Below are 15934 nucleotides of genomic sequence, written 5' to 3'. Positions count from 1 at the left end.
TCTTACAAAAAAGATCAGCTCTTGAAATTAGCAGGACCATAGCCAACAGAGTGGGAGGGTTGTCACAATATATATATATAGTTTTAAAATATATAAATTCCTTGCCTTGTGATACCTTGCATATCAATTATTCCACTTAGCTTCCCACAGGGAGGTTAACAGATTTCAAATTTCAGAAAAAGCACTGATATGGAATTGGTACCTGAGTTGTGGTACGTGAATCAGGAGAGACAAGTCAGCTAAAGAAAAGGATAATTGTTTATTGTGAACAAATGATACGCGATGATAATCTTCAGAGTCTTTGGCTCTTGGACTCTACAGGGAGATATTTGTAATGGAGGGGCGTCTGCCCTGAGCAGCAACAAGATAAATCCTCCCTGAGGAGTCCAGACACTGGTGGTGATGGTGGCTGATGAAGCTGATGAAGCTGATGAAGATTGGGCGGAGATGGGGAGGTGGAGGGTTGCGTAACAGCAGCATGAACGTACTGAAGGTAGAGACACAATCATATTTAAGAGAGACAGCAGCAAGATGATAGGCCAACGATGCAACTGTGTCGTTGTGCTATTGGATAGAAGAGACCAGCTGATCTAGACAGCTGAGATCATGACTGACAGCCCCGAACAATAACAACAAGGACATAATGAGTGTGTATGCGTGAGGAGTGATGGGCAGATGTATGGGAAATAATCTGCAGGCTTAGGCATGCGAGAGTATAGTCTTCCTGTCTGAACTTACGCTAGAGCTTCATTTGGCTTGTCACCAAAATACTTCACATCAATCATCAACGGCGTCAAAGAAAGCAGAGCGTCGGTATTTATGACGGTAATTAAAATCTCACCGTCTGGAGTTCAAAGAAACCAACGTAAGCTGTTGCGAGGAAACCGGATGCAAACAAAGTCGCAGTACCACAAGAGGGCCATGGTCGTTTTAACGGGTTTGGACAAATTAAGAAAAGGAATAGAATGGAATAAGAATAAGAATAGGAATAGTCAAGGGTAACAACCTGCTGTAGAGAGAGCATGTTATATTATAGGCAAGGCAAGTTTATTTATATTGCACATTTCAGCAAAAAGGCAATTCAAAGAGCTTTAAATAAAACATCAAAAGGCAAAAAAAAAGAGGACTGCAAAAGAAATACAATTTAAAAGCTGTCATTTAAGAGCCAAGCAAATAAAAACAAGCTAAAATAGATTAAGACATGTTATGAAATGCAGTAAAACGGTGCATTATATAATAAAAGGCAGCAGCAAACATTAGGATAAGATATTGTTCAGTAAAGTAACATCAGTAGGCCATAATGCATTGAATCCCATTCCCTCTATAGCTCTTGTCTTTTGCTGTCATCTCTTATATCTACACACATAAGGGTTGCTGAAGGGCATTCTGGGAAATGTAGGAACTTGATTAGAGAAGTAGTCCTCAGGACAGTTCAGGCGACGGGGGATGAAAGGGTGAACGTTTTCCCTTCTCCGTGTGGTCTTTACAGTTAGAATTAGTCCTGCCATAATCTACAATGATGATTTCTTTTTTTGTGATGGCCTCAAAGTGAGCTTCTCATCCACCCCCCCCCCCCCCCACAGGGTGCTGAAGGTGTTCCTGTCCCGTACCGCCCAGAGGATCCCCTACATGACCAGCTGGCGAGTGCTGCGTCTGCTGGGCATCATCCTGCTCATCGTCTGCTGGTTCCTGGTGGCCTGGACATCTGCCGTCTGTCAGAACCCGGACAGGAAGTTGGCGCTCATCGACGTGGGCTACACGCCCGACGGGCTGCAGTTCAGCATGTGCCTGCTGGATCGCTGGGACTACATGATGGCTGTCGGTAAGCCCTCTGCCTCGACTTACAACACACTGAACTCTGCGTGCGAGTACCGCAGCGAGTGGGTTGTCTGAGGTTACTCGTGGCATCACATCAAGAAGTAATTTGTTTGGCGTGAAAAAGCGTTTTGAGTTCAAACAAGAGTGAGAGAGACAAGAAAGGAGAAGATGGATGAGGGAAACAGTTTGCCTCCATCTACGTTTGGCGATGATCTCTTGTTTCCCAAAAGTAGAAGTTAATCCCCTCCACCGGGTGCTACACTTTTTTTTGGGGATATTTTCCTGTGTGAGGAGGAGAGGGCAGACGAGAGATCAAAGATGCTCGGAGGAAAGCAGCAACTCGCCGTGAGGAAATCCGCATGCTGTTTTTACGTCTGCTGACTCAGGCTTAAACGAAATAGAGAGAGCCGAGGTCCTTTTGTGCTTCTGGGAAAACAGATGGACCCCCAGCAGAGCCTTCATGCTGCGATACTGTATACCGAAGGCACATTTTCATTGGCTTTATTCGGAGGTAAAAATAGGTCGGTAATTGGGTAGTGCAAGTCAGCTCTGACGTCACTTCATGCAGCTCATAAATTACCAAAAAACACCAAGACGCAATAAATCTTTCTGATTTAGAAATCCGCACCTGCAAAACACTCGCAGTCAGGGGTGTAATTGTAATGCATTTGACATTTTTTTTTTTTTGTTGCTTTACATAACATTAAGAAAAGCTAGTTTCAAACCAGAAATGATTTATTATTTAGCGCACTTTATTAAGTATGCACAACAAAAACTGCAGCTTCAGCGTTGCAATGATGTGTTAATTTAATCTAAAACATTATTTTCCATTTAATTACATTTGTCTCATATTCTTGCAGACCCTCCAGCATTTTTATGGTTCATGCTCTGTAAAAAAAAAACCCAACATCCTTTTGAAGTCTTTATGTCAGATTTTTCCCTAACTATTTAAGGCACCTTTTAAATGTATTATAAATAAATACATTTATAGATTTTAGGTTTATACATTGACATTGTTAGTAGTTAATATGTTGTTTAGAATTTGAATGTCAATGAAGCTTTGATCTATTCAGCCAAACTAAGAAATGGATCTAAATTGGAAATTTAAAGCAGTGGATTTTTCTTTTGCTTTCATTCATCGTAGATATTTTGACCGTCACATGCCCTCACACAGCCTCAAATATCTCTTCTATGAGCGGCCAATTGCACCGAATGCTCTCAGTTGCTCCTGTTGTGAGGAGTGCTGTACATGTGATTCACTCCCTACGGTTCAAGCAAAGGACACAATATATATGTGAAAATAATGGCAGCACGGAAAGAAAAAAAGGCAGCGTGTGTATTGCTGTGGAGTCGGCTGCCCAGGACACATTACATGGGGTTGCCATGGAGGTGCACAGGGACTCATTTATTGTCCAGAGAATACAAACCACAGCTGTTACAAATGAGGGCATTCTCCTGTACACCTGTGTTGTTGCACCGCGTACAAATGTTCACCGTGTTCATCACCTCTCTCTCTCTCGTTCATCGCGCCGCAGCTGAGTTCCTCTTCCTGCTGTGGGCGGTGTACCTGTGTTACGCCGTGAGGACGGTGCCGTCGGCGTTCCACGAGCCGCGCTACATGGCCATCGCCGTTCACAACGAACTGGTCCTGACGGCGATATTCTACGTCATCAGGTGAGAACTCCTCCCCACACTCATCTAAAATGTATTTAATTTATTTTATTTGTTTTATTTGTTTTATTTATTTTATTTATTTTAAATGTTTGTTGTTGTAATACTAATTTTGACCACAAGAGACTGAAGTTCACTGCTAGTTTTTAATTCCATGCACGCTAAACACAAAGTACATATTTTGTGTGTTAGCAAGTTACATTAATTACAACTGCAAAAAGAAGCAAGTCATTTGCAAAGATTATTTTTTTAGCACATAAAATAAGGAGAAAATACAATATAGATTAGACGCTTTTTTTTTTTTTCCCAGTGGCCTCTCAAAGCTTCCGTAGGATCTCAAAACCTCAGCAAAAAAATAAATTATGTGAATTGTCCCTTTTTAAACGTAGACGTACACAATTCCTGGCTCCGTCTTAATAGTCCTGCTGCAGTAACCCCCACCCATCTGGGGCTCCACGGAAGATAAAACAAACATAATTACCACCAAACGCATCTTCTTCATCATCCAGATGCTGTGACTTGCACGTTCCACATTTACTCCATATTTAATATCGTAGTCTTTGATTGCCCTCCGCTGTTGTCACGTTGACGTTTCTGTCCTCCAGTAGCTTGTCTCATTTCCATCACGTATACGCCGCTCAACCCCCTCTGTTCATCTGGGAGTTGTGTGTTTTTATTGAAGTGAAATCGTCCTTCTCCCTTAAGTGTACGTGTCAAATAGCTGCAGCGTGCACTTTATAAATGAGGCGTTTTTCAGCTGACACCGCCGCAGCCATTCCTAGCTGGAGTCCCTCTAATTGAGAGCTCAGCTCCACCACATTATTTACTAATGAACCGTGTCAGAATGATTTATGTTTTTTTTTTCTTTTTTTTCCAAGACAGAAAATAATAGCTTGAATTATTGGCGGCCATATTTCAGTTATAAATTAACCTCCATTATACCAAATAAAAAAAGAGTTTCATCGACGTGTAAGCTGATTGTTTCCTGGAAGAAATCTGAGTTTTTCACATTTCTGATGGTATTTGAACATCTGGCTCTTTGTGATTACCGCGCCGACCCTTTAAATCTGCCTCGTCAGCCTTGTTGTGAGGCATTTCCCTCTGCAGAAAACGGCCAAACGAGACCCCTAATAAATTGGAAAGTAGCCTGGTGAGGCTAGTTATTTCTGCCGGCTGCCTCCAGAGACCACGGCGCACACCGGCGCTTGTTAGAGGCATCCTGCGTCCATTTGTGTTCACTCACAGAACCCGCTGTTTGATCCCACAGTGACCAGTTAAGACTTCCCCCGTTTGCCGTTGATGGTCATCAGGGGGGGGGGGGGGTTTAGCCGGGTCCAGGTGTGAGTGTGACGCTGAGAGAAAGTGAAGGGGGAGCGTCACATCTGGAGCTGGAGGCGTAAGTGATGGGGAAGACGCTGCAGGCTGAGAGGAGACAGCATGCCAGAGTTATTAAATCCTCATCTGGACTGAAACCCCTCGCAGAACATGAACGAGGGAAGACTTCAAAGCTTTGGGACATTTCATGCGATGGACCTTTCGCCTTCGTTCATATCTCCAAAGCTATTACCGCATAACCGTTCGTTAATTAGCCATTTGCCAACTTCAACAACGTAATGAGCCTGCGAGATGACATTTGCTTCGATAGAGGCTCTCTGGTGGTTGAATTAGCATCTGACGGGTCATACCTTCACATCTTTAGTGCGCATGAGGTCTCGCTGTGCTGGAAGCCTAGTTAGTGCATTTCAAATAAAAAAGGCTGCAGCACTGCCATTGTTTCCGCCAGTGATTTTCTCATTTTCCACCAACTGCTGCGCCGCGGTGTATTACTGTATGATGTATAAATAGGCCGAATCTTGTGACCAGATCAAGGTCACTCTCCTTCATTGTGAATCCAATTGAAAGAATGAGGGAAAAATATTGTGTCCTTGCCGGTCGAAAGGGATCATCCAAGTGGAACATTGTATGACGCGGTGGAATTGACGCCTAGACAGACGGTGTATAAATCTACTTTGGCTGAAAACCCATTAAGTCTGCCAGTCGCCGTCTCTCCCGGCTCCATCTGTATCTAAGAGGTTTACTGCAGACGGAGCAACGTCTATGAATATCGCGGCATAATTTAGTCATACTTCGCTGCTTTTACTGTACGTACGTTTGGAGTTTGACAATACGCTAGCATAAAGATGTTTACGATGTGTTTATTAACAAAACTGTTGAACCGGGGGGGGGGGGGGGGGGGGGGGAAGATGTGAGCACAGACAGTGAACTGAAGATGAACACGGTGAGGTTGAACAGCTTGATAAATGACTGCATTATTATTATTATTATTATTATACCAACTATAGTAGAACCAAGAGGAAAGCTATCTGAAGGGTCAATCTTTAACATTTCAGTCCTGGTTGATTTAGAATTTCTATTCGAATCAAAACAAAGGAATTGTGCTTAAAACCTAAATGCACTGCAGCCCTCAGATTTGAAGTGCCAACACTCTTGACTCGCCTCATAACGCTTTTGGTGCGTATTCGGCCATTTAAAACAAACAAGGTGAACTTCAGTCTCGCTCCAGACTCCAGAAAGAGACATTTATTTTCATTACTTTAACATGAGGTAAACATCTGGATATCCCTGCTCTTGCATTCCTACATGTCTCTCTCTTTCCTGTTTCTCACGTCCCGTGTATCTTTCCTCTTTGTTTCCTCTTTACGTCCTGACAGGTTCACTCTCGCTCCAGAGCTCCACCCAGACTGGATGCTGCTGCTGTTCTTCACCCACACCCACTTAACTGTGACAGTGACACTGGGTCTGCTACTCATCCCGAAGGTAAACATCCACAACAAACAGCTACAAAAGTGTGTCTTTTCTTTGTTAACAAAGCCCTACAAATGTATCAAATGCTAAATTAAATTAAATATTATATATACAAGTCCCATGTGCCAGAGAACTCCATTGCTGTCCAGAAACACATCAATGAGCTGCACCTTTTCGTTGGGTGACATGTTTCTAAAGCAACACATATGTATTCATGTGCAGCTGAAAATAGTCCCTAACAAATACACTATTTACTCCTGTTTGAGTGACGTTCGTTAAAAGCTTCAGCTGCTTTAGGAAATAACTTTTTTTTTCATGCCTCCTCACCAGTTCCTGTTTGCTGGCGCCCACATGAGAGACGATATAGCCTCTGAGGCCTACGAGGACGAGCTGGACATGGGTCGCTCCGGGTCGTATCTCAACAGCAGCATCACGTCGGCGTGGAGCGAACACAGTCTGGATCCCGAGGACATTCGGGTGAGCGGCGTTTCCTTTTGACCTTTCACTCTCCATTGCATAACCTGGTGACATCTTTTGAATCCCCTAAAAATACTGAGCCATGGCAGTTTTTTATTACAGACACCAGAGGAAACGGGCCATCTCAGTTCTATTAATGGCTGTGGCGTAAGGTCTTGCAACAGTCTTTGGGAAAAACGTACCAACGTGAGCAGAGATTTCCGTTTGTCTGTTAGAGCCGAAGAAGTCTCTCTACCAAAAGATTTGGGTCTATTTACCAGAAGTTATTCATTGTACCAGATGTGCATAGAGACAGAAACACGATAATTTAAAGACCTGAGCTTCGAGGCTGTTTCAGACCTAACATTAAAACGCACTCCGTTTCCTTATTTGATGCTGTCCAAGACTGTGCTGTCTTTTTTTTTGTCAGCACGCATGTGATATTCCGTCGTACATCATTTAACAACCGTTTGTAGTCACGTGTCATGAATTTGTACTGCATGTTCTCTGTGCAGTAGAATGTCTGCTTTTGTGTTTTGATTAGAAAATCCCTTTTTTTAAGCGGTATAAATGTAACTATTTGTTCTAAACAGACCACTGATCACTTTGCTTCTGTCTTCCCCCTTGGTTCTCTCATGAATACGTAGGAGGAGCTGAAGAAGCTCTACTCCCAGCTGGAGATTTACAAGAGGAAGAAGATGCTGGCAAACAACCCTCACCTCCAGAAGAAGCGGAGCTCCAAGAAAGGGTTGGGTCGCTCGCTGATGAGGCGCATAACTGAGATTCCAGAGTCGGTGCACCGGCAGTGCAGCCGCGAAGACAAGGAGGCCGGCGAACACGGGAGCAACCGCAACAGCATCTGCATGTTGAAGAAGAACCCCTTCGATCCGACCCACCAGTCAAAGCCGGCGAAGGAGGAGACGCTCAAGAACAAGGTCTTCTCCCTCAAGAAGTCCCACAGCAGCTACGACCACGTCCGGGACCAGAGTGAGGACTCCAACAGCTCAGCGACGGACAAGATGGAGGTGACCCCGGCTGAGGGCTCCCTCCTGGATACGCTTATGGGCAAGAAGCTGGTCAAGAAGCAGTCCAGTGAGAATATGAGTGCCCCCAGTGAATCCACGGAATCAGTTCCTTTGGTCTGCAAGTCAGCCAGTGCCCATAACCTCAGCGCAGACAAGAAAGCAGTTCACCCTCGAGCCTCCATGCTGCAGAAGTCCCTCAGTGTCATCGCCAGTGCCAAAGAGAAGACTTTGGGCTTGACAGGAAAGACCCAGAGCACGGAGGACAGCAATAAGAAGAGTCAGCCAAAGAGCAAAGATACGAGGGTCAACGCAGAGCCGGAAAATGAGTGCCAGCCCAAGATGATTATCAGCCAGTCGGTTGAGTACAAACAGACCGCGGCAATGGGCCGGATCATGAAACAGCCGGTGAGCAGCAGCCAGCCTTCAATCTGCTCCGATCCCGTCAAGGGAAAAGACCTCTACGATCTCTCTGAGGTGTGTCCTTGGGAAGTGGAGGATCTCCCGACTCCGTCCGAAAACAAGGTCCAAAAGCATGTTTCCATCGCGCCGAAGGAAACCACGACGGTTCACGGCGGTAGCAGCACCAAGGGAGGCAAATCTCAAAAGCAGAAAGCCTCCGATCAATCTCCGTCGAGTGGCAAGCTTTCAAAGGAAAGTCAGAGGACGACCGCCGTCCGAGCGGATGTATGTCCGTGGGAAGATGGAGGGGAAAGTCAAGGCAGCCAAGAGGAAGCAAAGCAAAAAACATACAGTCAGGCTAGCAAACCCGCTAAGACCCAGCAACCTCATGCTCCACCAGAGAGCTCCAAAACGCATCGAGTAGAGGTTTGTCCTTGGGACTTCGGAGAGCCCCAAAAGACAACGGAGTTGGCCCGTTCACCGGATGTGACGACACAGAGAAAAGGCCCCTCTCCTGTGGAAGGGAAAGGCAGAAGTATCCTTTCAGATCCGTCCAAAACAGGAGGCTCACTCCAGCCGTCGTCTTCAAAAGCTGACGTGTGCCCCTGGGACCACGACAGCGCCGCCGTATCTCCGAGTTCAGAGAGGATGCCGAGTCCCTCTCGAGTGTCCCAAACCAAGGAATCCCCGTTAAAAAAGAAGGATACCTCTTCCCCCAGAACAGTTGAGAAAGAGAAATCAAAAGACGCTGACGATGAGAAAAGTAAAACAAAAGCTAAGGACAAGAGTAAATCTTCAGAGAAACACGCGAGCCAACAGAAAATGGCTGAGGTGTGCCCGTGGGATGTGGAGAGTCCTCAGGAAGGGCCGGTGGTGGAAAAAAGGAAAAGCGCAAACGTTGGAGCAGCCAAAGCAAAGCCGGTTGACGTCTGTCCGTGGGATTATGAGGATACGTCAGATAATAAAGGTACAGACAAAAGTGGTTCTGTGGTGAAACAGAGCAATCCCAATCCTAAAGACGGAGCTGCAAGCGCCGGAAAAAAGGCCGACGTCTGTCCCTGGGACTTTGAGGACAGCACATCGAGCAAGAAGGCATGACACTCGAACCTTAATGGACCACTGAAATTATAGTTATTGATGTATACTTTTGTTTTCCACTTTGAAATCGTTAAATATTACCTTTTACTAATAGTGCGGTGACTTGGAAGAAAAGTTGATCAAGTTCCACAAGTTGCCTTCCTTTCCGAGGTTTTGTTCCTGTTTTACCTATTTTGAAAATAAGTAAAATGTACAAAAAAACAACAAAAAAACAAACAAAGTCATGATGAGCATTCCAGATTATTACAGGAAAATCCTGAAGACAAATCTTTAGACTAATTATGCAACTTTTGATTCAGCCTTTTCACTTCATGAGCAATGTCAAGAATCTGCATTTGTCATGTTCCGTATTCAGTCAACAATTCATACGTGTTTGTTTTTTTGTGCATTGATCATCACTTAATGGACTTAAGATATGACACGACGATTGGATTTAGAGGGGGAAAAGAAGGGGGGAATTAAAGTTGTACAAAACAGCAAAAGTGAAAGCCAAAGATTAAGGGAACATCTGTGAAGAGGGATGTTGATCTTAAGGCAGGAACATTAATTTAGTAGTTTGTGTCGAACTCTTGGCACGAAGGGAAGGACTCAGTGAGGAAATCAGTCTATAGCACTTTAGCCAACTCCATAAATTAAGACCAGGCTCTGTTCTTCTTGAGCATTTTGTCCTCTTATTTCCGACTTCATGGCATGACAGCACACAGGACATCACACACCGTCCACACATGGACACGTTTCTTTCTTTTTCTTTAGATCTATTTAATTGTAGTTCTCTGCAGATTTAAAAATGCTTCCAAGTCTGCAGAGATGTACTGTATGTGCCTAACTAACTAGCATTGTCTTGTATCAGTCGGAAGGGGAGCGAGTGGCTTCTCCTTCGGCCCTTTGTGACGGTGAATTATATAAACAGCATGCACAGCCAGGTGTCGAGAGGAGTTGCACCCTAACGGTTTGTCAACTAAAGCAGTTAATGTCTTGACGAATATATAACTTCTTTTTTTTTTATTATTACCAGAGGCGCTCTTTTCTCCTGCTTTCATATTTCCAAAAGCTCATTCAGGGTGGTGACGATTATATGAGAGCAGCATTAACATGAACGTGTGTCAAGATGTCTCATATGTACACTGTAAAAAGTAGGAATAGAAAATAACCGGAGCAGCTTTGTTCATGAATCCAGCATGGGTCTTTGTGTTGACTTGCACCGTGTGTGTGTGTGTGGACAACAATATATCAAGAATCTAAAGTGAAAATGTAATTCTGGAGTCTCGTACAGGATCAAGTCCTGGCAGCGCTTTCTGTCCTCTCACTCGCTCCGTCTCAAACACCAAAACTAACCTTTAGTTGAAGAAAAGCAGCTGATAGAAGCGGCTGCTTAAAAGGATAACGTTGGTTTATCATAACTTGTGTTTTATTTGTATAATAGTGTATTTGCTGAGACCTGGAACTTCACTAGAACAAAGTCTAATGGCACGAGCAAACAAAGGTAAAAAAAAAAAAAATGGCAAACAGTAGAATCAAATTATTATTAAATTTAACTAGAATAAGAACTAGAACTAGTTGAGGATTGTAACTGCCCTTTTAGATGCACTCATTTTATATTTTAATGTAAAATAAAGCAGGCTGCTCTCATTCACTGTTTGTAGTTTTACCCACGAAAACGTTGCCGTTGCAATCAATTTGTTTGAAACCCACGTAATCGTGAGCCAGGACCGGCGGTGTGGTTTGAAGAGCGATAGAGAGGAGGTCAGGGTGGATTTGCAGGTCTAAAAACAAAGGACTTTCACCCAGGAGGCCGTTGTTTGTGTCCCGCGTGAGGAACATCCGTCCTTAAGTGAGTAGTCTGTTTAACCCACATCACAAAACACCCAAATCACGATCTTTTCACAAACCTAATCAAGTAGTTTTGTTGCCTAAACACTGCCGGGTTTGTGCAGGCTGTTGCAGGAAAACACACAAAAGATGAAGATATTATACGTAAGACATTATGGTTTAGATAATTTGGCTAACTGTTAGCTTGTGATCAACCTGTGTGATCATGTGACCGGTCGTGTTTCCTGTCAGACTTTGTTGTAGCGATGTCGCCTTGTTTCCAGATCTCAGCAAATCCCTTTGGTGATCACAACTGTTAGAAACAATGATAATAAGTGCAAAATTAAAACCCAAGTTTTTATATAGCGGAACTATCCTGTCATATTTTAAAATAGTAATATTCCTACTAGCACTACACTGCCATCAGTTATTTCTTCCTGTTTCTGTATTGAAAGTTCACGAGTAGCGTAACGCATGTTGTTCCCAGTTTAACGCACTAAAGCCCCGTTGATTCATTAAGACGATCATTTTAGAATTAGCCATAGCAATGTGGTCATCAATTAATAATCCAACTGAACCTTTTAAAGGGTTTTGATTTGTTCAGTGTTTTGTATCAAAATGTCTAAACATTAATCACGCAAAGTGTCAAAGTTGGGGGGAGAAAAGAAAATCTCCCACTTTTATTTAAAGCAACAACTGCAGTCGTGAGGAAAACTATGTTATCGATTTAGCATCTACGGTACTTTATCGTATCTTGTGAGAATTACTGAATGTTGTCACTGATTGTAATTATCTACGGTTGCTGTCAAATTCCTCAATATCCAAGATTTGTAGGAGTCTTTACTAACTGTGGTAAAATTATAAAAAAAAAAAAAAAAGAAAGTCCTATTTAATCACAGTTCTTCAATTTCTAATTTGTATTGGCATAAAACCGAAAAACAAATCCAGTGACAGATCCTTGTAACCTTTTGTGTTTAACTCTACAGCTAGCCTCCATAAACATGATTTAAACGCTGCGTCTCGTGTCTCTGACAAATGACACCTCCGCCGCTGACCTGTCGGGATGCCGTCTGAAATATCTCAGACGTGGGGCGTTTCGATGATTTGATCGAGGAGGCGATTCGTCATCGCCTCCTGCTTCGCGAGCTCCTTTTAGGAGGAGGCGGCGTCCGGGAAGAGCCGTCCGACGTGCATGGATTGATCGTAATGATTTGATGGATCTGTGTGATATTTATGAAGCACGTGTTAGGCGTCGTCCATCATGCGCACCGTGGTAGCGGATGCAGGAGCCAACAACAACGACATTTGAAAAGCCCTTGTTTTCCCCCCCTCTTTCTCTATATAATCACTGCCGCATTGATTTTTTTTTTTTTTTTTACTGCCCTGGATGATGAATAATATGCTGTCTTATTTTATTTCTTGTCTGCAAGCTATTGTAAATGAGGAGATGTGTTTAATTCATGGTGATTATTTTGAAAATCTACACGACCTTAGATGGAGCTCATACCGGCTCTAATACAAACAATATATTAGGTTCTTTTTTTCAGGTGTTGAAACTTTATTTATTTTATCTGTATATTTTTACACACAGGGCCCAGATCAGAGTTAGCTGGAGCACAAGCAGAACACGATTATATAATAATAATAATAACAATAATGCAATATCCCACCGTCACACTACGGAATACGTCACATTCTCGGTTCGGTCTGCTCTCGTTGTTTAAATTTGCATATTTTCAGGTAGTTAGCTCGCCGTAGCGTCCCTCGGTTGAGTCAGTCCATAGCCGTCTGTGTGCTAACTCGTGTGAACATAACCGGTGTCTGCTTCCTCTGGAGGTCGTCATCGTGCTTCAGTCGCATCATCGATGAATCGGTGACGGTTTGACCCTCAAACAGAGAACCGTCCCGACACAGACGACACACGGTGTCCTTGTAGCTCCTTCGTCCACCGATCGGATCTTTGCGTTCGTGGTGCGTTCTGTCGGCTAGCCGCCTTTTTTTCATTTGAACTTCTCTCCTCTCTCGTGACCAAACCAAACACAACTACTACTATTGCTACTACTATTCAACGCTGTAACGTCGTAAATCTTGCTCTTGTGGCTTCTGCATGAATTCAAGAAAAAAAAAAAATGGTAATAATAATAATAATAATAATAGGACCGATGTTTCACTGCCCTTGATAGAACAAAAAAGAAAAAAAATTGATCTTTTATGGACTGTTACAAGTTGTATAGTGAGTGATACTGTCCCTAACCCACTGTATTATGTGCTTGTTATGACTATTGCTCTATGACAAGCTTATAGCATCAATATATGGGAATATTTGGTAGATTTATATTGTGTTATATTGTGATAGCATGTACATAAAAGATACCTCCTCTGCAATAAATATTTATATGAAAATGAAGCGCGAGCTCAGTGTGTTTCTGAACGTTTTGCCGCAGTCCGAGATTATTTTTAATCTACCGCTTCTCTTAATCCCACGGGAACTCGACTCAAGACACTCCCATGATGCATCTGTGCTCAGCAATCATCCCCGTCTCAGGTCTGTGTGCTTCTTCCTCATGCGGACGTGCAGTTGGAGAAACCCTGGCCTTTTAAAAAGCCTCGTGCATCACGACCACTTCGGGATGTGCGCGTCTTGGCGACCGCTCTGAAATGCTTTCATGGCTTGATGTGGTCTTTTGGACGGAGATCAATGGAGGCTCTGCAGGAAGCGAGAGATACAAGATGCTATCAAACGCTGACTCCAGACCCCTGCAGAAAAACCCAGCGCTGCTATTTTCCGATCCCAAAATAATTATTTGCCAAGCTGAAATGATTTATTCCCTGAGCCAAAAAAGGGGGAAATCATTTCTTGCTCTATAAATACTTTTTCCATCCCTATAAATTCTGCATAATGACGCATAACGCATGAAGATGTTTCACAAGCGCTTGTGTCTCTATGAATATATTTGGAGGGATGCTGCCAAATGACATTGCAAAAGAGTATTGTGTAAAACATGTTAGCATTGATTCCTGTTTGCAGGAGCACTTTCGGAGCCTTTTCTTATAAATAGAAGATCAATACAGGCTGCTGCAAATAGAGGAACGTCGGAGAAGAAGACAGTTAACTATGAGAAATAACTTGTGATGCTGACGTACGCTAACTATTGATGTTCTGTTTGATATTCATTACAGTGAGGTAGCAGTCTGCCCCTAAAGAAACATTTAAAGCAGCTATAATATAGATATTTATATACAGTAATAATGGAGCCATGGATCATGAGACAATGAGCCTCTGGGTACAGACACATTTCTCTCTTTTGGTGTTTTTGTACTTAATCTTGTCTGTGGTTGTTTTGCCCCTTTATGTAATTGATTTGCGTCTCTTTATTAATTTTGCATCTTATTGTAGTTGATCTATGTCTCTGTGGTTGTTTTTCCCCTTCTCATGGTCATTATTAGTCTCGCTGTTTCCCTTTGCAGCTGTTTTGCATCTCTTTTTATTCATTCTACATCTTTTTGTAGTTGATCTGTGTCTCTTTGTGGGTTTTTTGTCTCTCTTCATAGTGATTATTAGTCTCTTTGTGTCTCTTTGCAGCTCTGTTGTATCTCTGTGTAGTTGTTTTGGTCTCCTTGTATGATTTTGAGTGTCTCCCTGGTCGGTACATGTCTCTTTGGGGCCTCTCTGGAGGTGAAGTCCTGAAACTTTGGGCCCCTGAATCCTGTGACCGGTTCGCCTTGAATTTGTCCTTGAGTGTAAACATTTCACTTGATGAAAACAACTTTCCGTGATCGGGACATTTTTGAATCCCATAAAAACAGCAGTCACTCTGAGGGGACTCAAGTTCTCCTTCACCCAAACCACCCAGTCAACGTTCACAGAAACCAGACCCTCACTAGTGGATCCTGCAGATGGACTGTAACTGTTATGCAATCCTTCCAGTGAGTGCCTCTCTGTTGTCCTGTCGGGACAGCGGGACGTAGTTTTAAATCTCAGACGGTGATCGGTGCATGAATCAAAGCCTTTTGAGACAGGAGGAGGAGGAGGCGGAGGTGGAGGAGGAGGAGGAGGAGGAGGACGGACAGGAGAGAGATGAGAGGAAGCTGATCAGTTTGGCACCAGCCAGCATCGCTCCGTCGCTGACTCATCATGTCTTTCAGATGCAGGGACGGTCAGGAGGGAGAGGGTGGTGGTGGTGGTGGGATGTTGAGGACATGGCATGTGTCATGTTGGACTCATGACTCACAAATGAGGGTGGTGTGTGTGTGGGAGGGAGGGGGGGGGGGGGGGGGGGGGGGGGGGGCTGCACCTAGTGGGAGACACGTGGAAACCCACACAACAGTAAGATATAGAAGGTATAGAAGTTTTTTTCTTTCTCTTGTATTGCATCTAACAACTCCGAGGACTTCAATACCCAGAAATCATGTAGTTTGTTTTGCGCCACAGTTTTAATCAAGAGTTTTAATCAGGACTTTAGGTCAACTAGTCCTTTATTACATCCCAGAATTGCTTTAACTTCTCCCCTGCTGATGATGCATGATGCACTGTAAGCACGTCGTCTTTTAACGTTTGACCTCATCCCCCGAAGCCTCACTCTGGTCCGGACTCCCCACGCAATGCCCCCCCCCCCCCCCCCCCCTCTATGGCTGCTGCGTCGTTACCGGAGCCCCTGGTGATGTGAGCACATCCGTGACTCACAGACCGCCTCTGTTTTACACCACCACCGACCACCTACCACCTCTGGTAATTCACACATCAACACACGTACGTGTTTACACTCACAGTTCAGTTACTTACGCATGAGCAGGTTCTGTCAATGAGCAATTCTTTGCTCCCCCCCCCGTTGCTAAAATGTCCTAGTTTGACT

At 43.8% G+C, this 15934-nt stretch overlaps 1 protein-coding gene across 1 annotated transcript in view; it reads left to right on the top strand.

Annotated features, from left to right (window-relative positions):
• Positions 1 to 13488, top strand: part of gpr158a (G protein-coupled receptor 158a) — a 71145-nt gene extending 57657 nt beyond the window's left edge. The window contains exons 8-13 of the mRNA XM_068710331.1: positions 1584 to 1822; positions 3354 to 3492; positions 6201 to 6306; positions 6625 to 6771; positions 6874 to 6957; positions 7398 to 13488. Coding sequence (XP_068566432.1) covers positions 1584 to 1822; positions 3354 to 3492; positions 6201 to 6306; positions 6625 to 6771; positions 6874 to 6957; positions 7398 to 9272 — 2590 coding nt within the window. The 3' untranslated portion in view covers positions 9273 to 13488. The remainder of the gene's footprint in view (positions 1 to 1583; positions 1823 to 3353; positions 3493 to 6200; positions 6307 to 6624; positions 6772 to 6873; positions 6958 to 7397) is intronic.
• Positions 13489 to 15934: the final 2446 nt, after the last annotated feature.

This window comes from Cebidichthys violaceus, unplaced genomic scaffold (assembly GCF_023349555.1).
Source record: "Cebidichthys violaceus isolate CVI_PGR_0920_01 unplaced genomic scaffold, fCebVio1.0.p SCAF_15, whole genome shotgun sequence".
Classification (NCBI taxonomy): domain Eukaryota; kingdom Metazoa; phylum Chordata; class Actinopteri; order Perciformes; family Stichaeidae; genus Cebidichthys; species Cebidichthys violaceus.
The sequence above is the reverse complement of the archived record's forward strand: the minus strand, read 5'-3'. Positions and strand labels throughout refer to the sequence as shown.